Here is a 26,742-nt window from a genome sequence, read left to right as displayed (position 1 = left end):
GAGGCCACGACGTTGACATTTGAGGGGTCCTCCACTGTCACTGTCCTTAGCTGCTCAGGGGACACTGCTGCCATGCTGCTCTGTGTCCTGGCTGGCGCTCTGGAGCCTCTCTGAGAAAGCCCCCCATCCTGGGGCTACCCCCGCCACCACCCCGCCCTAGTCAGGAGGGCTTGTCCGTTGACCTGGGTGTCCGTCGGTGATCTCACAGGCAGCTGAAAGATGTGTCTGCTTTCCCAGCACCCCGGCTGAGGGCCCCCCAAGGATGGGGAGGCCGTGGTGTCAAGTGGAGCCCAAGAAGGGCTTGTGAGCACTTAGGATCCTGTCCAAGCTTGTCTCCTCCTCCCTCAGCCCTTTGTCATCCTTGTCCCTGTCTTGACATCACCGCCGCAGTTTGCTTCTCCTTTGTGGGAAGTGTCTGTGTGGTGTGAGCTTGGACCCGCCAGGGTAATGCCAAAGCCGCCACCGGGCAGCTCTGCGTGGCCTGCAGGGACCTTGCCCGGGACGTGGACATGGGCTTGCTGTCTGCTCCCCACCCAGGGTTGATCTCTGTACCCCCTCCTTCCCGCACCCCCCCAACCCTGTTTTCCTTCGGCCTCGCTGTCTACAGGGCCTTGTCTCCGGGTCCTCTGGAGCGGCTTGCATCCCTTTTCCTTCCCTCCCTGTCTTTTGAAGTTGGTTTTCAGCTTGCTGTGTCTCTATGGAAGGTTCCTGCCTGTTCTTGCGTCCTGAAGACTTTGAACTTGGAGATGAAGCATGGAGTGGGGGAAGCACAGGGCTGGGACCCGAGCTCCAGGCCTCAGGGTTGTGGGCTGGAGTAGGAACCATTGTGAGGATGGCTGGCGTGGGCGCCGTCTGGGCTCCTGGGGGCTAAGCAGTGGCTCCTCAACCTCCTTCAGGACTGAGTGCAGCCATGATGGATGTGCTGTCCCGTCCAACCTCAGAGTTCCCTGTGCAAGACCCATGGAAGTCGTGTTTCTTGCACCTTTGAATTCAGAAGTTAAGAGTTAGGACATCATGTTTGAAAGGAAATAAGCATTTTCCTTCAGATCAAACTATGACATCCCTTGCTTTATCCTTCAGACTGTAAACCATAAAGCTGTATTTGCCGAGGTTCATTTTGTATACCTTCTTCTTAAGTGCAGCACATTAGTATGTTATGTTCTTAGTTGAATTAAATAGTTGGATTTCTTTATTAAGGACAGAGTTTCCATCACTGATGGTGGTGAGGATGGTTTCTCCTTTCCACATGCTGGCAAAGTCTACCAGCCATGGCAGTACCAGAGTGTCCACCCCCAGAGTTGGGGTCTCAGGGTGACAGCACTGTTTTGAAAATGGCCCATGATGGCCTGTGGATTTGGTGCCTGGGGGGAGCAGGGTGACTGACAGTGTCAGCTCGAATTTGTCCTGGAAGTGGGCTGTTAGCAGAGGGGCCCTGAGAGAGTGACCCACATGTTGCCCAGAGGAAGGGACAATGGCACCGGTAACTTTCCACGAGCATGGGGCCATTTCTGTACCACCAGGTGGGGGCTGGGAGGATGAGTTTGGTTCTAGAGGAGTCTGGGTTGATGTGAATCCAGTTGGAGCTGAGTGGTGGGGGCACCCGGGGAGTCAGGAGGTAGCAGAGACACGTGTGTGTGTGTGTGACCCCATGAGGGGTTTCTCTGTGCATCTTGGGGGGATGACTGTGTGTGTCTGAGAAGTTCCCAGTCCTCGGTCACTTCTCTTTGGGGCCGCCTTTCCTCTGCCTTGTGTGACACGCCCAGCTTTGCCCCCAGCTCTAGGCCCTCCCCAGGCTTCCCAGGTGCTCAGTGGGTAAAGAATCCCCCTGGCGATGCAGGATACACACGAGATATGGGTTCGATCTCTGGGTCAGGAAGATCCCCTAGAGAAGGAAATGGTAAACCTCTCCTGGGAAATCCTATCGACAGAGGCACCTGGTGGGCTACAGTCCATGGGGTCATAGAGAGTTGGACACAACTAACTGACTAAGCACGCATGTGCTCTGGATACTCTGTGACTTTGAGAACTGTTTTGCTACAGGTTTTGGTTTTTCTTCCCAGTCAGTTCTCTTGGGGCAGCTCATGACACAGGTTTTGTTGGTCAGGCAGACGTTCATTCACGAGCTGTGATTATTGAGGTCAACATAGGGAAGAGGTCAGCGGTGGGCCCCCAACATAAGACACCCTCTGAGGGGGGTGTCGTGCCAGTCTCCCAGGGAGGGAAGGAGGGACCCCTGGTGCCATAGCCCTGTCTTTGTCCCTGTCCTTTCTTCCCTGAAACAGCAGCTTCCCTGCTTGGCTGCTGCCAGAAGCATCACTTGGCCGCGTCTCTGCGTTGGCAACGGATGCTGCACATTTTAGTTGGTTTCTTCCCTACTTTCCAGCGACACTGCAGCTCCTTTTCCATTTCCCGTTCAGCGTGTCCTTCTCCAGTCATTGTGGGCATCTCGGCTTCCACACTGGGTGCTCCAAGCCTGGACCATTTGATCTTAGGCTGAGAGAGACCCTAGATGTCTCTGGGTCCTGTACCCTCTCTTCACAGAGAAGGAACCTGAGGCCCAGGATGGCTGATCAACCCCATTTTGGGTGTGTGTGTGTGTGTGTGTGTTTGTGTGTGTGAGGTCACCATCACTTCACTGCAGAGATTCTGTGAATCTTGTAGTTCTTCAGAAATTGCCTTTGGGCTTATACAGCCATTGTCTTTGTTAATCTTTCAGTTTCTCTAATTTCATTTCTGCAACCCAAGGCCTGAATTTTGCCTGTTTCGTCTACCACAGAAAATCTTTGGTACATTTTTCTGTTTTGATTCCACTCCCTGCAATGTGTGTTGATTGTCCTGCAGACTCGGTGCCTGGGTCCCATTGTTTCTAGGTGTGTCCTTAACAACAGGAATTGTTTCCTTCATTCCACCTCCCTGCCTTGAAGCTCTCCACTTTTCCTCCATTGTCTGTGCTTCTACTTTCAGTTTTTAGAGAGAGTAATATTTAGCTTGAAGTTTTTTCAGCTTTTGCAAGTCTGTGATGTGCATTTTAAGTGGTCATTGAATGACTTCTCTCATCAAGATAGTTACTATGGTAAGAAATGTTACATAAGCTTTCTTTTTAACTAGGTGTTCTAAGATCCTGAAAGAAATTTCATGATCTTTTCCTGTAGAGTTCTTGGCAGATGAATCAAATGTGCATTGTCTAGACACTGAGACAGAAGTAAGAATATTGCCTACAGTGAATATTAAACTTCTCAAACTGGAATTCTCTTCAACCTTGGGCGGGACTTTCTTTCCCCTGTGGGTCTCCATCTCTGAAAATATATTGCAAGTATGTGAACTAACATGATGTACGAAACAAATGTCTGTCCCTGGGGGTAGCTGTGAAGATTACCTCTAAGTAGCCTTGTCTGCCCTGCAGTACTCTTGGCAGGTCTTGTCCTTGGCTGAACTGTGGGTACCACGTGGCTGGTGAGCATACAGCCTAGGAGATGTCGGTGTGTTCCTCCAGATTCAGGCTGGGCCCTGCCTTCGAGTCCACAGATGCTTAAGCCACTTCTGGAGGGTTTGGTTTGGTTTGGTGGAAGGAGTGGAGAGAATGTAGGAATTCTTAATTTTCTGTATATTTGATGACACAGTATTGCCTGTCCACCTTGTTCTATGTGCATTCACCAGACACATCTGCTTCTTCACATGTTCCCCCAATTCCAGTGGCACATTTGATGGCCAGGATTGCAGGTGTAAAAGCAGGCCCATGGGGGATGGTGGGGATTTTAAAGAGGTTTTGAAACATGAGTCTGGAGGTGAGACATGTTAAGGGACTGGACCTAAATGGAGCTTCTAATCAAATAAGACACAGTGTCTTCCCACCTGTTCTCTGTGTTTGTTGCTTTCTGTTTGGAGACTTCTCCCAGGAGAGAAGCACTAAAAGACCTGGCTTCTTAATAGTGGTCCTTTCATCATTATATTGAATCACCCCGATCCTTGCAACAGTTCCCACTAAGACTTTACAGCTGGATTACTAATGAGGAAGGTGTGTCTATACAAGTAATTGGAGTTAAGGGAAGTCTAAATACCGTGACTGGGATAAACGATAGGCAGAAGGCTGAGTGCTGAAGAATTGATGCTTTTGAACTGTGGTGTTGGAGAAGATTCTTGAGAGTCCCTTGGACTTCAAGGAGATCAAACCAGTCAATCCTAAAGGAAATCAACCCTGAGGATTCATTGGAAGGACTGAAGCTGAAGGTCCAATGCTTTGGCCACCTGATGCGAAGAGCTGACTCATTGGAAAAGACCCTGATGCTGGGAAAGACTGAAGGCAGGCGAAGGGGATGACAGAGGATGAGATGGTTGGATGGCATCACCAACTCAATGAACATGAGTTTGAACAAACTTTAGGAGACAGTGAAGTACAGGGAAGCCTGGTGTGCTGCAGTCAGTGGGGTCGCAAAGAGTCAGATACAACTTGGCGATTGAACAACAAGGAGGTAAGGAGAGCGGGGTTGCTGAATCTATAAGCCTGCACGTGGAAACCTCGGTGATGGATGAGAAAGGTCTTAGCAACTGGACAACAACAACAGAGAATGAGTGATCACATCAAATCATTAACTTATAAAAGGTCGGAAACTCTCCTATCAGTGTGACTTCTGACCTTGGGATTTACATATTGTGAGTTTATGCTGGGGGTTTAAACAACTCTTTGAGTTGAACACAAGCAACCATTTGGATGGTGTGGTTAGAACTACACCATATGTTTATATGTATAAAAATGGAACCATGTTTTAAAATAGCAGCATAAGTCTATGTATTTTCAATGAGAACTCTTGACTCTCAAAGTTTGAAAACTTCTGATTTCAGTTTTTAAATGGGGACTTGGGCATGGTAACGCCCATGTGAATTACACATTTTCCAATTGTCAAATAGTTGAAATTAGTGTCCATATGAGTTTATGTCGTATAACATTCCTAAGTATTCTCTGGGGCATACTATAATTTTCACATTATTATCTCATACTTTGGTTTTAATAGGATTGGTAAAAGTTTTGAAGTTTTAATTTCAGTTTTTCCCACTGCTTAGAATTTGATGATATAAAATGAAAAGAGGTTTCCATAGTTGCTAACATTCACCAGATTTTGTTCCAAAGCATGGGCTTTAGAAGACTTTTGAATTAAAGCCACATTCTCCACCCAAGCCTAGTGACATAATCCAGCAGTTCAAAGATAGGTATGCCATAAACAGCTACAGTTAAATAATCTAAAAAAAAAAATTAAAACATGGAAATACAATAAAACAAGAATTGATCACTTTATAGTGGAATACTCTATAAACCGTCTGCATTGGAAACATGTGGTGAGTTTTAAAACATCTGAGTTCTATAATTCTAAAGTGTATAGTTTATTTGAAGGCAGAAACTGTTTCTTCTCCTTTGCATATATATATAAAAATACAGGTTAATGTATATATTTTTGCTGTCCTGATTTGCATCTATTTACTTATTTTTAATTTAGGTAAATAACTTTGGACTGCACATTCCTAACATAAATATATTCACCTCAACTAAATATTTTATCCCTAAGTACTGAAGTCTGCTCATGAAAAGATTAATTCTGTAACTCTTGCTACTTTGTGTTTGTCTAAAACAAAAATCACTAATTAACATAAACCCAAATAGTAAGAAAAAATTATTTGAAAGCGTATACATGGTATAGAAAGGTATTAGGGTCTTCAATTTTTATGATCCTTTAAATTAGAAAAAGTTTTTAAGGTCTGCAGGTTTATCTGAGCGGCATTGTAATCCTTGCATAATAATTAGAGGAGCTCAACTGGACCAGGCGTTTGGCAATGTATTGTCTGCATGCCTCATTTAAATAGTTAACTGAAGTTATCCAGCCCTCCCAAGAATGAGATGATTGACCTTTCAGCCATCACAAAAACTGCTGTCTGGAGATCATAGTGGAACAGTTTACTTCATTTTCTGAGTTGTCTAAAAAGTTATATTGTATGTGTAACAACGTTACAACAGCCTCATAAGGGAAACAGAGCCATGTTTGTGGAGCAGTGAAAAGGTTAGTTCAGTTTCTTAACCACATTCAACTTTTTTAAAAAGGTTTTTTTGTAAACTGACAATACCCCCCAAACATGTAAAGCCCCTTTGGAGGGGCCTTGGAAGTCCCTGGACGGATAGGGTATCTGGAGGGAGCCTCTGTTAGTGAGAAGTGGGAGGTGGGGAGTCTGGGCAGGGCTCCTGGAGATGCCCCTTCACCATGACGACAGGATCCTGAGCAGGGACCCCCGTCTAGGGCATTTTCGGGGGAAAGACACACTTGCTGTTGGCTGAGGTTTGCTCCAGTTCTGAGAGGTTCTGATGTGACCACAGCCACCTTGATGACCAGTGGTGTCCTGAGCTCTGGGCGCCGGTCCCCAGCTGTGTGCCTGACCTGGCCCTGCCCCAGGTGTGGCGCTGACCTGCTCCAGGAGGGGCTGTGGAGGCTGAAGCTGGGAGCATGCCTGTGGCTCCAAAGGCAGGCCCCTCATGGGTGCAGACCCTGAGGTGGCGTGTCTTGTCCTGATCCATGGAGGGCCAGTGCCCAGCAGGTGTGACCCGTATTCAGAGCAGATGGAGGCCGGGGCACAGCTCAGGGTCCAGGAGGAGGGGAACCCTGTTTCATAAACAAAGTATCTTCCGGGGCTTCCCAGGCGGTGCAGTGGTAAAGAACCCACCTGCCGATGCAGGAGTCATCAGAGACATGGGTTCCATCCCTGGGTTGGGAAGATCCCCTGAAGGGGAGCATGGCAACCCCCCGCTCCAGTGTTCTGGCCTGGAGAATCTCATGGACAGAGGAGGCTGGCAGCCTGCAGTACAGGGGGCTGCACAAAGTCTGACACGACTGAAGTGACTTAGCACACACATGCATCTGTCAGGTAATGTGGTTTCCTGCTAAGAAAAAGAAAATTCCTTTTTTGACTTCCTTGGTAGAACTGAAGGCTCTACAATTCCATTCTTTGGTCCACTTTATTAAGCAGAAAATAAATGAACATCACCTGCTTAGAAAACTTACTTAATCACTGCAAACTCAAACCAGACCTTTTAAGCCAAGAGTAATCTTGTCTGTGGGGAGAATATTTATTATACAGATGGAAGTAAAGTCTGAAGTAGCTGTTAATGTCTTTAACACTAGTTTTATTTTGTCCGCTTTAATGGAGATGGAAGAGAAATCACATTCAGCCTGGTCTCCCCAGTGTGGGGGTTTCCTCTGGGTTTGCTCATGGAGGGAGGTGGGGGCCTTTCTGTTAGTTCCCAGGGGAGGGGCTGCCGCTCCCCCTGCAATCCCCTTGTCCCTGTAGACCTGGCATCAGTGGTCCAGTGTTTCCCCATTGGTCTTTCTTGCTCGATCCTTTCCCCTGGTTCAGCTCACTTAACAGAGACTTGTCCAAGGACATATTTTGCTACCAACTCACTCAGTGCATTTTGATTATCCAGAAGTGCCCCTCCTAGGAGGTGTGGGTCCTGTGTGCCTTGGGTGGTTTAAGCGTTTGGTGAACGATGTCAGGAAGCTGGCTCACGAGGCCTCTGGTTTTCAGCATCCTCAGCAGGACTCGCCCCCCTTGTCCTCACCCTCACTGTCCATCAGGCTGGCTGTGAATCACCGCGCTGAGTTGTGTCCTCAAGTGTGTAACTGCGTGAATATATATTTGTAGGTTTTCTTACTTACATAAGGGGCCAGGTGTGCAAGAGCAAGGGGAATATTTTCAAAAGTCATTTTAGTGTTTATTTTTTACATTACCACCTGGGAAGGTGTGGACCTTGAAGTTTTAGCAGCCCCCCAACCCGCCCCGCATTGCCTCATTTGTGTCTGTGCCTGGAGTGAGCTCGCGGTCGGGGTGAGATGTGAGCAGGGCCTCCGGTCCTTACTCCTTTTGGCGCTCAGGACACATGACTGCAGGGGCCCTGGTTGTGTGGTTCCTGGGAATCCAGGCTTTCATAAAGCTCCAGTGAAAGGCAAAGTGCAATACATTTATGAAAATGTGGAGCCTTTCTGCTTTTAAACCGGGAGGGGAATGGTTCTTCTGTCTAAATTGAAGGAAGCCCAAGGGCTGGGATTTTTGTCTTCACTTCTTTGTACTAAGGAAGACCCAGTCCTGATAGAAAGCTTTGTATCTCAACTTGTGGACCCAGTGGTGGCTGCCTCCAAAGTCCCCAGTGGCCTGTTCAAAATTCGTATTTCCAGACTTTCTGGCTCAGAATTGTAAAGGGCTGGGGATTGGAACTCTACATTGAAAGAAAAAAAGTATCCCAAAGTGATTCTTCTGCACGCTGAAGTTTGAAAACCACTCTTGTAGAGTAATAAATAACTTCCACTGCTTCAAAGGGCAGAAAACTTGTAACATCATGGGTGATGTTGGTCCACACAGCAAGGACTCTGAAAGGATGCTGACGATGAAGCGGCTCTCAAGCTCTGTCCACGAGAAGGTTCCCCGCCCCCAGGATGGTCTCCATCCTAACGTTGTGGTGAAAACAGGAACAGCTCATGGTGTTAGTTGCCTTTGCCTGCTGACTCATTCAGATAATTGGCACTCGGAAAAGTTTAACTAGAAGAAATTTAGATTCTTTTTGTGCTTTAATCGTTACAAAAAAAATTAGAACATAGTTGAATTTATAGAGGTAAGTAGCTTTTGCAGAGTGCCTTTAAAGTGGGTTAAAATCGGTATTTTCTCACCAGTTATGTAACAACTTTTAAATACAGAAAGGAGCTAATTTTGCAAAATATTTGCTTTTGTTTTTTAACAGGAAAAACTCACGCAAGAGTGTGTCTTCAGAGAACAGTTTGAAGAGAACTGGTACAACACGTACTCCTCCAACCTGTATAAGCATGTGGACACTGGACGGAGGTTCTACGTCGCGTTAAATAAGGACGGGACCCCCCGGGAAGGAACCAGGACTAAGCGGCACCAGAAATTCACCCATTTTTTACCCAGACCCGTGGACCCTGACAAAGTACCCGAACTCTATAAGGATATCCTAAGCCAAAGTTGACAAAGACCTTTTCTTCACTTGAGCCCTTAAAAAAGTAACCACTATAAAGGTTTCACGCGGTGGGTCCCTATTGATTTGCTGTGTCATCACATCCATTGTTGCCAAACTCTGTCGCATGCATAGCCTGACGGAGGCGTGGAGGGGACGTGTGACTGTGCTGTACTCCGGGCTTGTCCTCCCGCGGGACCCCTGCCTGCTGTGCTGCTGGGTGGGTCTTGGGGCAGAGGGCGGCTGGGGATGCGGGGTGGGGGGCACATGGGGGCAGGGCCTGCAGAGAGAGGGGAGCAGAGAGGACAGGCCATGCATGTACCTGCCCGGTCTGTCCTTTCTCATCCTGGTCAGCACAGCCGCTCCACCTGGACGCGTCGGGACTGGCCGGCGGCCACGGGCCCGCTGCGTCTCCGCAGGTGCGGTGGGCGCGGTCTTACCGACAAGACTTTCTCGGTTCCTTGTCACGGGTGTCATCCCAGTGAATTTAAAGCAAAGACCTCTTAGTAAAAAAAAAAAAAGAAAAAGAAAAAAAGTTAAATTTATTTATAGAGATTCCAAAGGCGACATTTTATTTATTTTATATATTTATTTATTATATAGAGTTTATTTTTAATGAAATATGTACAGGCCAGATAGGCATTTGGAAGCTTTAGGCTCTGTAAGCATTAAATGGCAAGTCCGCTAGAACCTGTGGTGAGTCCACGTGCGAACGTGGCGTGCATGGATTTCAGACACTCGAATGGCCCTGTGTCCCGAAGGTGACAGCCGCTGTCGTGCCCATGTTACTGTAAACTGACGCGTACCGCTCATGACACCGAGTATCCACTCTTCAGACTGCTTGTCCCATAGCTTACCCCAGAGGATTAAAGATTAACTGGGTCTCAAACGTTTATTCTGTGTCTGTACTATTTCCTCTCTCCTAAGTGGCTTCCTCTATCACGGTTGGAGAACATAATGGTTGGTATATATCCTACTTGTCGAAATCTATTGCAGAATATACCAAAGCTAAACAATGACTGTGTTTTTGTTTCAGTCAAGCTCCAGAACAACAGGAGTCATTTCAAACATGTACTGGTTTAGAATTCTCAAAAAGGAAAAAAAAGCTTACTTGGTACAGATTTTTTTTTTTTTAGGGGACAACACTCTGAATCAAAACAGCAGGATAATTCTTATAAACTTGGCTTTCAGATATTAAATTACACAAGCACCATAGGGGTCATTGTAACATCTTTTATAGAAAATTGCTTTCCGTGTGACCTGTCATAATACCTGGTAAAAACACCCTTCAAATAAGACTTGCAAAATGAAACTAATAAATCTCCATCAATCATGACAATGAGAGGGAAAATAAATACTTATTGACTGTGTTTTGTTTTTTAAAAAGGTCTTCACAAGCACTTGATTTTTTTAGAGGGGAAGTTACTTTATAATATCTCTTTTACTAGCCTTTTATAACATTTTATGCTGAAAAGCATAAGAATACATATTTCTTTAGTAGCAATAATTTTGAAACCTTCCCTTGGGCAAGGGAGACTATTTCTTACTCTATACTAAGGAGAAGAGAGCCAAATTCTTAAAGCAATATTTAAGAAGAAGAAATTTATAATAAATTCAAATACCACATATAACACTTTCTAGCCAGTTACATGGGAAATTGAAAGTGACAGTTAAAAAATGTGTTGGGATTTATGTAACTAATTTTAAAGTTTAATATTCCAGCTTTGTTTTGCTCTGATGCACATTCTGTATGAAAAATAAAACTATGTCACTGGTGAGTCAAAGCTGTTTTGAGGTAGAAGCTCATGGCTTCTTGTCAATAGCACAGGGGCCCCTTCCCTGGCCCGAAGTGGAGAATGGGCAGGTTCACTGATGTGCATTAAGGAAGAACCAAGTCCAAGATTTGGAACTAAGAAATGATGTGGGGGAGGGGGCAGAAGCAATGTAAAATATCTGATTGATGATAAAGGTCAGAATGTCCTCTTCATTTATTTTCTTTTTTTTCCTCTAAACAGAAGCTGCATTTAATCCCAAGATGTAGTATTCTTATTTATTATTTAACCCTTTGCTGCTGCTAATATGTGCACATATTCAGGCTGTAGATTTTCCAAAAGGCATTTAATATTTTTGGCTGAGAAACACCAAGCCTCTGACCACAGGGAAGGATCACGTTTCTAGGATGTTGTGGGTACAATGTTTAGCACTGAAGAAACTGATTTTAGGAGACAGCCAAAAGTGATCTTAAGGTAGCACTAGATGCTGGATTGACCTGTCGGAGAGAAAGAAAACCATCTGCGAAAAAGACAAAGCTCTCCATGGGTTCCTAGAAAGTGCTACTTTAATGTTGACTTTTGGAGGTTTTTTTTTTTTTTCAGTGATTTTTTTTTTTTTAAAGAAAAACAAAATGTTATATGCTTTGGCAACTGATATAATAAACTGTAATGGTGTGTAAATAAATAAATACTGACTTATGCAATTTCTGTACATAAGTGTGCCAGGGGAGTGGATGGCTCAGGTCTGGGGCTGGCACTGTCCTGTGGGGCCGTGGAGTGAGCCCCCCAGCTCCTGGCTTTGCACCCGGTTCTTGTCGTAAGGCACTCAAGGCCGTGGACAGCTGCCCCTCCACTTCTGGAGTGGTGGGTCCAGTTTTCACAAACATGAGCCTGGCCAGCCAAACCACTGTCTTAACTGGTGCCAACGCTGCACCTCAGTCACAGACTTAACGGACATGGATTGATCACCCCCCCATCTGTCATGCAAATGTCTCCAGGCCATGCCAACAGACATGCCAGGTCATCTTGGGGCACCTGTCCCCAGGCTGTGCCGCAGGACATGCCAGGTCACCCCGGGGCACTTGTCCCCACCATGTCCTGCTCTGTGGGTCAGTGAACAGCTTCAGTTTATGGTTTTCATGTGATTTCATCTCATTGACACTATGCTGTGTTATTTACTTGATAATCTGTAATTGTATGTAAATACATACAGGATTATGTAATTTGTGTAAATACAAAATTACAGACTTTGGAAAACTGGTATTTTTTACTCGATGTCCATGTTGGAGCTGCTTCCGACTCTGTGCCTACACCACTGATGGAATTTTAAAAACACGATCTCCTTGCTCTTACAGCTGTTGCGTGTGTGTTGAGGGGACGAGGGGGTGGGGTGCTGGGAGGGGGGAGCAGACCCACCCAGGTGTCTGTCTTTTCTGTGAGCCTCAGATGAAGGAGTGGGGAGTGCCAGGGTTAGAGAGGCGTGGGCATGCCTCGGGCAGCACTCGGAGCTGTGTGCAGGCCTCCATGGACGGTGAGGGGACAAAGGCTCTGTCTGAGGTCGCGTTCTGTGTGTGCTGTGTCATTTGACCTCGAAACGTGCCAGATTTAGATCCACTGTTTGTGGCCACTTGTGCGAAAGTGCAATGAAATGGTGGGGGTTGGGGAATGCACCAGATGGACTCAAAACATGCATGAGCCACCAAGCCCGTGTGTCTGTGTGCATGCATCTGTGATACAGGCAGTGTCATACTGTGTCCACAGGCATTTCATGTTTTAAAACTGATATTTTATTGTTGCCAGTGGGACAGGGAGGAATTATGAGACTGTAAGGTGCCTGCCTCCATCATTAAGAGTACCGCATCCTGGGGAGTGTGTAGGGCTGGCCAGGTGGGAGGAGAGCTCCGTGTGGCTTCTCTCCCTGCCCTGTGCCTGGGCGGCCGGTTCCCTTAGGTCTTTATAAGAATTTTTGTTTGACATTTTCTTCACTGGGTTGGTAGGGGGAGCAGGCAGAAATGAGACACGGCCTTTTCTATCATCTTTGGGAAGAAATTGGCAATAAGTGTTGCCCACGTGGGCCCTACCTACCCCTTGGCACTGCTCCAGCTCACACTCAGTAGGGCGGTGGGTCTGGTTCTAAGGTTGGACGGTGTTTTGACTGCAACCAGGGAGGTCGAGAAGACACCAAAGAGAGGCCTCTTTGCTGTTTGGTTGATAGTCAAAGAGAAAATCCATCTTTAGGTTTCTCATTATTCTCTGAATGTATTCCAGCTTATGTCTTGGAAAACATTTTTAAAACAACTTGAATTTAAAAAGTTGTAGGCATCCCCAGGTATCTCAAAATTCCCAGGTGGTGCTAGTGGTAAAGAACCCACCTGCCAATGCAGCAGACATAAGTGACCAAGGTTCAACTCCTGGGTTGGGAAGATCCCCTGGAGAAGGGCACGGCAACCCACTCCAGTCTTCTTGCCCGGAGAATCCCATGGACAGAGGAGCCTGGTGGGCTGCAGTCCAGGGGTTCCAAAAGAGTTGGACACAACTGAGCACAGCACCAGGTATCTCAACAACCGTTGGCCAACTGTGCTTGTAACTGGCTGCTGTTGTTTTTCCCAGCCCTTCTGAAGATCCTTCTGATTACGCTGTGGTTTTGGTTGTGATTCCCATTGGTTTTTCATGGACTGAACTGGGCACATTTGATGCTGGGAATGAAGGATTTACAAGATTGTGTATCGGCCCATGTTGGGCTGAGCTGCTGAGTTTGCCTGCCTTGCTCAGGGCCTCCGGGGGTGGGTAAGTGGTCCTGACCATGTCCGTGGCCCGGCTTGGGGAACCTTGCTGTGAACACACTCTGGCAGGCTTCTTTCTGAACACTTTGTGGGGTGCGGCAGAGCACTCTGGAGGCTCCACCTGGCTGTTGTCTTTGGCTTCCAGTGTCTGCGGGTGTGCAGGGCAAGTGGATGGCAGCTCTGTGGGATTTCTGCTTCTGATGAATAAAAAGAGGGCTTCTCCTGGCCCGTGAGGATGCTGAGGACTATAACTGCTCTTTCAGAAGCAGGCAGTCCTCTGAATGTCTCTTCACTCCACGGCCGAGCAAATCCTGCCCTCTCTCCCTCCCTTTCTGTTTTCCTTTTCCGCATGCCTTCCTTCCCCCTTTCTTTGGTTGTGTGGAGCTGGCATCAGCGGTAAAGAGACAGGCAGGGTCCCCCAGGGGTCCCGGAGCTTAAACCACAGGCACCGTGGTGTATTGCAATGAACCTGGGGATGGGAGGGGCCGGGGGCCGGGATATGTACATGCGCCTCATGTGGACTTTTGAGGATCTGAGGTCGTCATGTCTGGGATGAAACATAAAAGAGCAGGAGAGACAGGAGAGAGAGCTTATAGCTGCCGGCCCTCTGGATGTGTCGATGGTGCTTTGTTCGTGGAGAATCTGGGCTTGTTGGGTCTTTTACTGGAGTTTCCTGGACGCCTGTGATGGACCCTGAGAAAGTAGAGAGGGCTGGCTGATTGGCCAGCACCAGTCGGGGCCTTGGTTCCTGGAGATGGAGGTGGCCGGCCTGCAGTCAGGCCAGCTTGGCTGCACGGTGTCTTTGGGGGCTGCACGCACAGACTTTCGTTGTGTTTAGAGGAAGGTGACCCTATTAGTTTTTGTTACTATTACTTTAACATCCCCCTCTCATTTACCTCATGTCACAGGCACAGTCCACAACAGGATAGCACTGAAAATACAGAATAATAAAAGAGGTGAAAATACAAGCTTTAAAATATCCACTACATTCTTTCAATAAATATGTATTGAGCAGCTGCTATACGACATGAAACAGTGCTAAAGATGTAGTGGAGGGAAAGAAGTCAAATTCAGAGCTTGTTACTTAAATTCAGGCTAAGTTCCATGGCGACTGTTACATAAGCGTGCAGTTTGGATCCTGTTGGACTGGGGTGCCCATATGAGAAGGCAATTAGGAGAATGTTCCATGAACGTCACCCGTCTTCAACTATGTATCCAATTTACAGGAATATATAAGAACACAGTTAGATGTATTCCCATTCAAGTCCTATTGTTTTAAGACAATGTTTTTTCCCCCCCTTTTTTTCATATTCTTTTGCATTACGGTTTATCACAGGATTGAATGTAGCTCCATGTGCTATACAGTAGGACCTTTTGCTAGCCATTCTATATATAAGTTTGCATCTGCTAGACCCACCCTCTCACTCCACCCCTCTCCCACCCCTGCTTCCCCAGGACAGTGTTTTAATAGAGTGTTCTTGAATTTGATGGTACAGACTCTTTCTGTAGATGATCTGCTCCTGGGCAGTAAATGGGTTTCTTCTGAAACAGAGGCTGCACCATTTTTCCTTCTGTGGGCAAATCCACAGGAAAACCCACCAGAATTTCAAAACGTTATCAGTTCCATATTTGTGATATCTTTTAAGGATACCAGGAGTCTGAAGGTACAAGAACCAGTGAAGCTTTGGAAACAACCTCATCTCCCATACAACTGACCTCATTGAAATATAAAGAAAGGAGCAATAGAGAGAGTAGCATGGAAACATATACAATACCATGTATAAAATAGATAGCCAGTGGGAATTTGCTGTATGATTCAGGGAACTCAACCCAGTGCTCTGTAACAACCTAGAGCACTGGGATGGGGTGGAAGGTGGGAGGGAGGTTCAAGAAGGAGGAGACATAAGTATACCTACGGCTGATTCATGCTGATGAATGGCAGAAACCAACACAATGTTGTAAAACAATTTATCCTCCAATTAAAGGTAAATAAAAGAGAAATATAAAGGGGCCTCTAACAGCAACTTTTATACTGCAGAGATGAAATTACACATTGTGGTTAGGGGGATAAAACTTCTCATTTTGTCTTCACCAGAATTAAAAATCTGTAGTTAATCCTTTTCTACCTTAGGGGGCCCTGGCTTCCTGCTTTCCTGGGTCTTCTCTCTTTGTCCCATATTTGAAGAGTAGAGATGCTTCAGTGCCTGCTGCAGAATAAATGGAACGAGTGGGATGTGGTAGGTGGTCTTTAGAATTTCTCTGGAGGAGTTTATGATGTTGTGTTTAGGGGATGAGGGCTAATTGAATTAGAGCAGTGTTCAAAGCAGGGCTTCCCTAGTGGCTCGGATGGTAAAGAATCCACCGCAATGCAGGAGATCCAGGTTGGATTCCTGCGTTGGGAAGATCCCCTGGAGAAGGAAATGGAAATCCACTCCAGTATTCTTGCCTGGAGAATCCCATCAGCTATGGTCTGTGGGGTTGCAAAGAGTCAGACATGACTGAACAACTAACCAGCACCAACTACCACCAGGGGCATTCAAAGCAGAGTGTAGTGGCAAGAAGAGAGAGTGCCATCCTCAGGAGACACACATGACCAGCCCTGGATGGAGAGAACCCGAGGGCAGAACATTTCCCTGACATGACCATCCACCAGTGTGGTGCCGTCCAGAGATTGATCTGAGTCCTGAAATGCTACTTTGGTGCTTGCCTGTGCTTGCTTAGTTGTGTCTGACTCTTTTCGACCCCTCTGACCTTAGCCCACCAGGCTCCTCTGACCATGGGGTTCTCCAGGCAAGAGTACTGGAGTGGGTTGCCATTTCTTCCTCTAGGGGATCTTCCCAACCCCGGGATTGGACTTGGATCTCCTGCATTGGCAGGCAGATTCTTTACTGTGGAGCCACCAGGGAGGGTGCAAAATTTGGATTTTTTCAGATAATCTGCTTCCAAGAAGCAGTTTTAAATTCTGAGGTGACTCTCATGTGCCTATGTCCATGCTTCCTGTTGCCTCCTCCTGGCATATTTCCTATTCAAGAAGGCTGGATTCTGCTGTTCTCATCTCAGAGCTTTCATTTGGTTCCAGATGCAAAATGCTTGCTTCTCTTAAAATGTGGATTATTAAGGGGAAGAGTCGTATCAGCAGTGCTTCCTGTCAAAGTACGTGAATTAACGTGCCTGAAAATAAGTCTAGTCACATCAAGTCCTCATCTGAGAGCCACTGCCCTGCTCTGCATTCTACATGGTACTACACGTGTTGCCAAACACATCAACTCCTTGAAACAGTCAAACTGCACTCCATCGAGCTGCTCTGTATCCTAATTAGCTGGTTGCTATGGACCCTTGGGTCATGTTTTTTTTTTTTTTTCAAATAACAGGAGCTCAAATTATAGGAAAACTAAAACTAAAATAGAAAGAATAAATATTATTATTGTAGCTTGGATAAATAGAAGTGTTTTTTTTTTTTTTTTGTAGTCATAAGGTCACATTTGGTGCTTTAAATTTTTAAGCCATTTAAAATTGGTCAACTATTGAGTTTTATTCTTAGAGAAACTCATGATCTTTCAACATAATACACACTTGATTATTTAGAATCTGACCAAAATTTAAGTGAAGGGAACTTTTCAATGGAAACTCCTTAATTTATTCAGCAAGCAAATATTAATATATTTGGGGGATTATAAAGCAGAACAGAATTGTTAAAATTTGTTTTCATATACAATATGAATCTATATGGACTCACTTAGCTGTGCCTGGAGAAGGAAATGGCAACCCACCCCAGTATTCTTGCCTGGAGAATCCCATGGATAGAGGAGCCTGGCAGGTTACAGTCCATGTCGCAAAGAGTCGGACACAACTGAGCACCTAACACAACTTGCGCCTACCTCTTGTGAAAATGTCATAAGTTCATTGTCGTAACTTTTCTTCTTGCCCCCTTTGTATAAAATATCACTTTTTTCTGGAGAAGAGGACTGGGATGTGGTTTAAAGCAGAGTGCCATCTGGTGCTTTATAATATAATGGATTTGGGTAGCTTGGAGATCTTCTTTGGATTCCCATTCAACTGGATGTTTAGAATTGTTCTCAAAGGTATTCCTTCTTGGTTTACTTGGAATTGAAAAGTAGCTCCAAAAAATGAAACATACATAAAGTCAGTATGATGTAACTTGGCATACATTTTGGGCACGTTTTATAATGATTAGTCTATATTTGTAATTCAGAACAGTCGTTAAGTTTCCAAATTCCTGTGTGACTGTTTTTATCTCAGAAACATGTGATGGCTTATCATGAGGCTCTCTTACTGGGGAGCCACACCCAATGGTTCTGAGCACACTGAAGGGACTATATTAAGGAGTGTGTGACAGATGTATGAACAATTTATAAATACATTTGATTAGTAATTGCCCTCTAGAAAGGGTAGAGGAATAGACTGAAAAATCTCAGGATTCACAGAGCTTTGGGTGGAGTACACAGAAAGGTCTGATTCAGTCAGTGGTGGAGAGTAATTAGCCTTAGACTAAACACTGTTCCAGTTCTACCTAATATATTTAAAAAGAAACACCAAAAAATATGAAACTATTTTAAGTAAGCTTAATTTTATCCCCAAACAATGCTCAATAATATCTATGGAAATAAAAAATATCAAGCAACCAGTAAGATAAAATACTTTCTGACCACAATAGAATCCAATTTAGCAAAAAGGTCTCTGGATAATCCATAAACACTGAAAACTAAGAAAATGTAACTTCTAAATATTCTGATTTTGAACCCATGACTCAAAGAAGTCAGAAGTGAAACTATAAAGTAGCTTGAACTAAATGAAAATTAAAATACAACAGCTCAAAAACTGTGGAACACTGCTAAGTTAATACTTAGGAGAAATTGATATTTACTAAATTCCTTTATTAGAAAAAGGAAAGGAAGAAACAAAAGAAAAAAATCCTCAAACCAATGAATTCAACTTCCATCTTAAGAAACTAGAAAAAGAAGAGAAAATTTGGCGTAAAGTGAGCAGGGCAAAAGACATATAAAGATCAGAGTAGAAATTAATGAAATAGAAAACATAAAAACAACAGAAAAAAAATTAATGAAACAAAAAACTGGTTATTTGACAAGATCAATAAAATTGATAAACCTTTAGCCAAACTGATCAGAGAAAAAAGTAAGAAGACACAATTTAGAGATATAAAAATGGAGAGGTTACTTTACTATAGATTCTATAGATGTTAAAATGAAATGAGGGAATGCTAGGAACAATTGATGACAAAGTTTAATGTTGAATAAATTAAAACATTTAGATTAGATGGACAAATTACCTGAAAAACATAAACTACAAGATACCAAGCTTACTCAAGAAGAAATAGATAACATGAATAGCCCTATTTTTACTAATAGGATTAATATCATTGCTATTAATATTTAAATGTGAAATATTAACTTTACCAACAGATATAGATACTCATACTAGTTACAAAATTAGTAAATGAATTTGCAATTAAGACCCTCCCCACAAATAAACCTCTAGACTCAGAAGCATCACTAGTAAATTCTACCAAATGTTTAAGAAAAAGAAATATCACTTTAAGATAAATGCAGAAAATTGAAGAGAAGGAAATATTTAAAACTCACTTTATGAATTAAGTCAGAGAAGGACTTTACAGGAAGAAAAAATGACAGATCAGTATCCATCATGAGCATATGGATTTAAAACTTCTAAATATAATTTTAGCAAGTTGAATCCAACCTTTTTTTTTTTTTAAAGAAGAATAATGTATCATGTCTAAAGTAGGACTTTATTCCAAGAATTCAGGGTTGACTTGGCAATTGAAAATTAGTATAATTCAACTTATTACCATGCAAAAAAGAAAAGCAAGTTATCAGTCATCTCAGTAAATTTAGAAACAGTATTTGACAAAATTAAAAATAATTCTTGACAAAACCCTTAGCAAGGTTGTTCACTCTTACCACTTCTGTTCAACTTTGTCCTGGAGATCCTAAGCAGAAAGAAATGAAGGGCATCCACATTGGAAAGTAAGAAGAACCATCTTTTTTTTTTTGCAGATGACATTACCATTTATGCAGAAGATTTGATGATATCTACAGAAAAGCCAGTAGAATTAAAAAACGAGTTTAGGTTGAAGGATGCAAGTTATCGATTAGTCGCCAAGTTGTGTTTGACTCTTTTGCAACCCCATGGATTGTAGTGTACCTGTCTGTCCATGGGATTTCTCAGGCAGGTATACTGGAGTGGGTTGTCATTCCCTTTTCCAGGGGATCTTCCCAACCCAGGGATCAAACCTATGTCTCCTGTATCACAGGCAGATTCTTTACCACTGAGCCACCAGGCACTACAAAAACCAATTGCATTTCTACATATTCTTAATGAACAATCAGATATTTAAATAAAAGTAACATTTAATAGAATGCAAATATTTAAGGACAAATGTCACAGAAGATACTCAAGATACCAATTCACCACAGACCTCAAAATGTGGCTGAGATAAAAGAAGTCAAATAAATGGAGAAATACACCACGTTTATGTGTTGTTAAGCTGTATATCTCCTACATACTGGCCTATTGATCAGAGGTCACCTCAATCAAAATTTCACAGGCTTTTCATTTTTTTAGAAATTAGAGATTGATTCTATAGTTCATATGGAAATAGAAAGGAGTGAGAACATCCAGAACAAGGAACACAGTTGGAGTCTTGACACCATGTAAATTCAAGGCTTATAAGGCTACAGTAACTGAGACTGTGCCTACCCATCACTGGAACAGAATACAAAGTCCATAAAAAGACCCACAAATCGGGAGACACCTCAATTTCAAAATTGTATTGTTACCCTCTATTTTATGCTAAGAAGCAAATACTCATACATAAATTGTATTATAGCAGCAACAGGACTGAAAAAGAGATCTGATGTGCTAAATTCACTATTTTTATCTCTATACTTCTAAAAAATTAAGACTGTATGTTTTTAGAGCAATTTTATGTTCATAGATTTCCCATACACTACCCCCGTCCCCAATCCATACAACATCTTAACCACTGAAAGTCCATAATTTCTGTTATAGTTCATTCTTGGTGTACGTTTTTGGGGTTTGGAAAATGTATAATGATACATATCCATCATTATATTAATAGTATCATACAGAGTATTTTCACTGTCCTAAAAGTCTTCTGTCCTCCACCCCTCAAGCCTTTAGAAACCACTGATCTTTTTGCTGTCTCCATAGTTTTACTTTTTCCAGAGTGTCATACAGTTGAAATCATACAGAACATAGCCCTTTCAGATTGACTTCTTTCACTCAGTAATACACACTTGAGATTTCCCCCAGTCTTTTCATGGCTGGCTAGCTCATTTCATTTCAGCACTAAATAGTATTCCATTGCCTGGATGGACCTCAGCTTATTTATCCATCATCCAGTGAAGGACATCTGGTTTTTTCCCCCAGTTTTGTTAATTATGAATAAAGCTGCTATAAACATCCCTGTGCAGAGTTTTTGGTGAACCACAGTTTTCATTTCTTTGGGTAAATATCAAGGAGTAAGATCGCTGGGTCATATGGTAACAGTATGCTTAGTTTTGTAAGAAACTGTCTAACTGTCTTCCGAACTGCCTGTACCATTTTAGAGTCCTACTAGAAATGGATGAGGGTTCCTGTTGCTTCACATCCTTACCAGTCAAGATGACTAAGTTTTGACAAAAACACAAAGGGAATTCAATGAAGAAAGGACAGCCTTTCAACAAATGGTATGAACAGTTGAATATATCATACACAAAAAATTCAATCCATACCTTGTACCATATATAGAAATTAACTAAAAATGGACTATAAACCTAAACATCAAACCAAAAACTATGAAACTTCTAGAATCAAATAGGAAAAAAAATATCTGTGAACTTAGATAAAGATTTCTCAGATACAACACAGGAAGAGCACAATCTCTTTCAAAGACACTGTTAAGAGAATGAAAAGAAAATCCACAGACTGACAGAATATAACATCTTCAAGTTATGTCCAGACTTACCTGCCTAAGGATCTGAAGCTAGAATGTGTGAAGAATTCTTGAAACTCAGTAAAGTGGGCAAAATATTTAAACTGTCACTTCTCCAAGGATTATGCAAATGGCAAATAATTACCTAAAAAGATACTCAACATCATTGCTCTTTAGGGAGATGGGAGGTGAAACTGCATTGAGATACCATTACACACCTATTAAAAGGGCTAAAATTTAAAAAATTTGACCCTTCTGAGTGTTGGTAAGGATTCAGAGGAACTGGAATGCTTGTTCTATATGATCCAGACATTCCACTTCTATGTATGTACCAACAGAAAAAGACATATGCAGCTGTTAAGGTAATAGCCAAGTACTGGGAAAAACCCCAAATGTATTAGATGTACTCCAGGGGAATGAATTAACTCTGATGTGTCTGTACAATGGAGGACCGCTCCACAATAAAGACGAGTGGATTATTGAAACATGCCACAGCATGGATGAATCTCAAAATAATTGAGCTGAATGAAAGAAGCTAGACAAAAAAGTACACGGTACATGTACTTGTTTCTATTTGAATAAAATTCTAGAAAATTAAATCTAAATGAGAAGTTATAGGCAGTAGATGGTGGTTTCCTGGGGAAGAGCAGGGCCAGCAGAAGTGGGAAGATGGGGCAGTGAGGAGACCTTGGGGTGATGGGTTTGGTAATGATCTTGATTTACTGGCTGGAGAGACATGTCAAACCTCACATTCTACATTTCTGTACAGTTTGTTGTATGGCCATTTTACAGCATGGAAAAAATAAAAAATATTACATAAAATATTTTACGTATTTATATAGACAGCCATCATGTAGTTGACATGTGATGATGGTGGTAGTGTGATCTTGGAGCATCAGTCAGCCCCCTTCCTGACAACCACAGCCTCATATCCTCCCTCAAGGAGATCCTCACGTCTGCTGAACAGCAGGACAAGGAACACCCAGAGGAAGGGAAACTATGACGATATTTGTCCCTCATCACCATTTTCTAAAACCCAGCTCCTTGGACTTGAGTGATCTGCCAGAGACAGGAAGGTGAGTCTGGGGCGGGAGAGAGCAGCTCATTACCGGTGGTGGTCCAGGGAGCCCTCCACCCCAGCCCCAAACCACATTGCACACTGTTTGCAGGAGAGAGAGGCTTGACTTACAACCTCCTGTGAAGGAGACCTGTGAGCGAAACGAAAGAACAACAGCAAGAAAAATCAAGACATACATGTGGTGTCATATAGAATACCTTTCTGGGCTTGCTTTGTAATGATTAGTTCTGTATTTTTAGTTCAGAACTAAAGGAGTTAAGTTTCAGAATTCCTGTTTAGCTGTTTTTATCTCGTGACAACTTGTCATGGGGCTAAATCGGGAGCCACGCCCGATGGTTCTGAGCACAGTCAGGGGACTATATTAAGGAGCATGTGACAAATGTACGAACAATTTATAAAACCATTCGATCAGTTACTTACTGCTCTCTAGACAGGGGCTAAGCGTTTGAAGCAAACTTGGGAATGCAGACGATGCTGTGAAGTTCACTAGAGATTAGAGGGAAGAATTAATACAACATGTAACACAGTGACTGACTCACCTGTTCTTAGGACCGTAGGACTTTATACTGAAGACATGACATGAACGTCAAGACTGTATACAGGATTGCAGATTAATGGTCTGAAAACAAGTTTTTGTAAGGCAGAAGAGAATCAAAGGCTCATTTCTGTTTTCTACACAACTAGGATGAGAACTTTACATTTGGAGGACAGCAAATAAGCCAGCTATGGTTGTCTCGATGGAAATCAGGCCATGTTGTGCCTACACTCTATTGGACTTCAACACAACACATTCCCACTGTGCTAATTGTTTACAGAAGGATGGAACCTGTGGAAGTAGTAATCGTTTATACTGCTATTAATTCACACACGGGTGATACCAGCTTACAAAGAGTATTTACTTGCATCTTCTCCTGGGATGGAAGGTCAATGAGGCTGATTGATGTTTTTAAATCGTGGAAGTTGCATGAGTGTCGTTATTCATTTATTAAATACCCATTCTCTACCAAGTTAGTTATTGTTTACAAGTGTAAGCTTTGTGGTCTGGTGGCCTGGGTTTGAATCCCGTATCCATGGTTTCTTCTAACTTTGTGGCCAGGGACATACCATGTTCCTCAGTGTGTTTTTGCGTGGCCCTTCATCCCTGCCTCTGAGGGGGCTGTTGTCAGGATGGGGTAAGTGAGGTTTGTAAAGCGTGTTGAATAGAACCTGACCTGCATAGGCTCACAGCAGGGTGTGTCTCTCCTTCCACACCTCAAATTTGCATCCTTGAAATCACACAATCATGTCTGTCTCAGAAAAAACACACTAGCTGATTCACGACAGTCCTGGGATTGCACTTGGGCTCTCTGACCTTGGCCTCAGCTTCTCTCCCCCATCTTGACTTAACACCGGACAGATGGGTCCACTTGAGTTCTAGGTTTTGGAAACTCCCACCTAGCATTTTCCTTCAATCATGGTGGACTCCATGTGTACCTCCTCACTTTGCCTGGGCAGCCGAAGCACCACGTTTAGCCAGCACGTCTCGGACTGCAAAGCAGAGGGCAAGTGTGGCTTCACCTACCTTCGCCACGTTCCAGGGAGGTGGGGCCATAGCCCAGAAGTAGCTTTTTTTTTTTTTTTTTTCTTCTTTGAATTGGAAACACATGGGACTTAGGGATGTGAAGTGAGTTGATTTGGTTCAGTTTCCACTGGGAATGAGGAGCAGTCTTCCTTAGTAGATCAGTGATCCAGGTTTCATTGTACGTGTCCCAATAACATATCCCCTCTTCAGTTTTCTCAATTGGTTATCGTGTCTCCATGCAGAGGATACCTGGCAGGTAGTGGTCCAGTAGCTCTGGGGGGTATCTGCTGGGACTGCCATGTCACTGGGCCTGATGAGGGAGGACCACAGGCTGAGATTCATGGTCAACATGTTCAACAACGTGCTTCCCTCCTTTCAGCCACCCAGCTGGAGACTCAATTCCCAACCTCCCTTGCAGAGGGCTTGACTACCTGATTAATTTATAGCAATAGACGAGAGTAGAAGAGATTTTATGGGATTTCTAGAGCTGGCCTCAAACACCACACATCACTCCTCCTTCCCATATGACCCTGAGAGTCAACTTTGACCTTGTAGACAAGCCCAATGTCCAAGAGGCTGGAGGGATAGTTCATTGAACTCCTCTGGGCTTCCCAGGTGGCTCAGTGATAAAGAATCCTCCTGCTAATGCAGGAGATGTGGGTTTGATCCCTGGGTCAGGAAGATCCTCTGAAGAAGGAAATGGCAACTCTTGGTATTCTAGCCAAGTAAATCCCTTGGGCAGGGGAGCCTGGCAGTCTATAGTCCATGGGGTCATAAAGAGTTGGACACATGGATGTATGTATACTCTGGACTGTTCAGAACTAGCAGGGACACCGGTGACCACATCTCGTTCGACCCTCTTCCACTTCTGCCTCCCCATCAGGTCAGGATTCTTAGTTTTCCATCTCTAGCATCTTTCTGCTGGATCACTTAAGTGGGTAACAAATTCTAAAGACAAAACCAGAAAATAGCCCATCAGCTATGCTGTGTTCATGGAGTGAGAATGCGTTTCACAGAAAATGACTTTGCCATCTTTGGTGATTCTGCTGTTTATTTTCTGCCCCAGAACTACTTGTTTGAACAAAATCACTTTGTTATTTACTCGTGGCTACGTGTATCATTAGGTTTCCTCCCTGATTTGGAATTTGGTGGCTTATTGCTGGGAGTTATACCTGCATTTTAGAAATGACTTTTGAAACCATTTCAGAGATTATCCAGAGAAGACCAAAAATCTGTGTAAGGAATCTAGTAGTAGGAAAAGTGTGATGGTGGAGGTGCATGGAACTGTCTTATTATTATACCTGCTGAACATAATAACAACCGAGCTCAGAAGACTCTGTAGCTCTTTATCACCCCAATTTCAAGAGGTGCACAAACCACATTCTCCCACCTGTGAGCATCGTCTCAAAGGTGCCGCCTCTGCCCACCCCTGCGTCCAGGACAAAACTTGTGAAATCCTTGTCCCCACCCCTCCCCGCCCCCACCCTACCTCTCAATATCACGAAATCCTACTGATTTGCCCCCAGGCCAGCTCCTTCTCTCCAGCCCGTGAGCGGGTCCCCTCCATCTGTAGGGCTGATCTCGTTCTCACCTCCCTCACGATCCTTCCCTCCATCCTTCGTGGAGCTGTGAGAGTTGTACAGCCCTGCCACTCCCTGGCCCTGAACTGCTGTGTTCTAGAACATTCTAGAGTTTGGGAAGGGGGCTTGGTACATGCACCCCATATTAGGGAACACTCCAGCGGGGTCTGATGTACCACCTCAAGTTCCAAAGTGTTAATGTTTCTGTTCAGAACAATCGATCAAAGTGGACAAAGTCTATATGTAGCTTCAGATCCATGGAGGTCGGACTGTGTGGCCTTAAGTTCTGACTTTGTCCCCCAAAGTGTTGACCCCTTGCTCTGAACATCTGTTGTGTTTCTCTGATCTGCTTGCTCCACGTCTGAGCAGATTCTAGCAGGATCTCCCAGCTTCCCAACCCACCCTCCCCTCCAACCCCTCCACAACAAACTCAGCTGTTTCCTGTCCCTCCTCCCTGGGGTGACTCCACCCAGCTCAGATGCCTCCTCCTCCGGTTTCCTGTGCTCAGTGCCTAGTGTTGACATGGTGGGTTGTGTGACCCCCGGATTCCTGAGTTATGTTGGGCTCTGTCCACAGCACCCCCCACCCCACAACCCCCATGCACCTGGGCCCTGGGGGCAGCAACCACTTTGGGGACTCAGTTGAGAAATGACTCTCCCCACTGCTTTCTCCCTGGAATGTATTTACTGTTTTATTGTGGGTGTTAATGGGGAATCGGGATTCCATAGATGGACTTTGGGCTTTGAAGTTGACTTTTCCAGAAACAAATGTATGCATCAAGGGCTGTCTGGACTTTGCCTCCAAATTTCATAACTACGGCTCATCAGCGTCGGCTAAGTTGACAGGGAAAATCCCGTGCTCACCACAGATCTCGGCAAACCGGTGCCTGTAGCTTTGTCACACGAGCTGCTGCAGAGGAGTCTGGGGTGTGGGAGGGGACCCCAGGAGGTGGCCCAGAGGAGCAGGAGGCT

At 44.2% G+C, this 26,742-nt stretch overlaps 1 protein-coding gene across 1 annotated transcript in view; it reads left to right on the top strand.

Moving 5' to 3' along the window:
- Positions 1-12,128, top strand: part of FGF9 (fibroblast growth factor 9) — a 29,606-nt gene extending 17,478 nt beyond the window's left edge. Inside the window, exon 3 of the mRNA XM_070800288.1 lies at positions 8,771-12,128. Within this exon, the coding sequence (XP_070656389.1) occupies positions 8,771-9,016 (246 nt within the window). The 3' untranslated portion in view covers positions 9,017-12,128. The remainder of the gene's footprint in view (positions 1-8,770) is intronic.
- The last annotated feature ends 14,614 nt before the right edge of the window (positions 12,129-26,742 follow it).

This window comes from Bos indicus, chromosome 12 (assembly GCF_029378745.1).
Source record: "Bos indicus isolate NIAB-ARS_2022 breed Sahiwal x Tharparkar chromosome 12, NIAB-ARS_B.indTharparkar_mat_pri_1.0, whole genome shotgun sequence".
NCBI classification, from domain to species: Eukaryota; Metazoa; Chordata; class Mammalia; order Artiodactyla; family Bovidae; genus Bos; species Bos indicus.
This window is presented reverse-complemented; position numbering and strand designations above follow the sequence as displayed.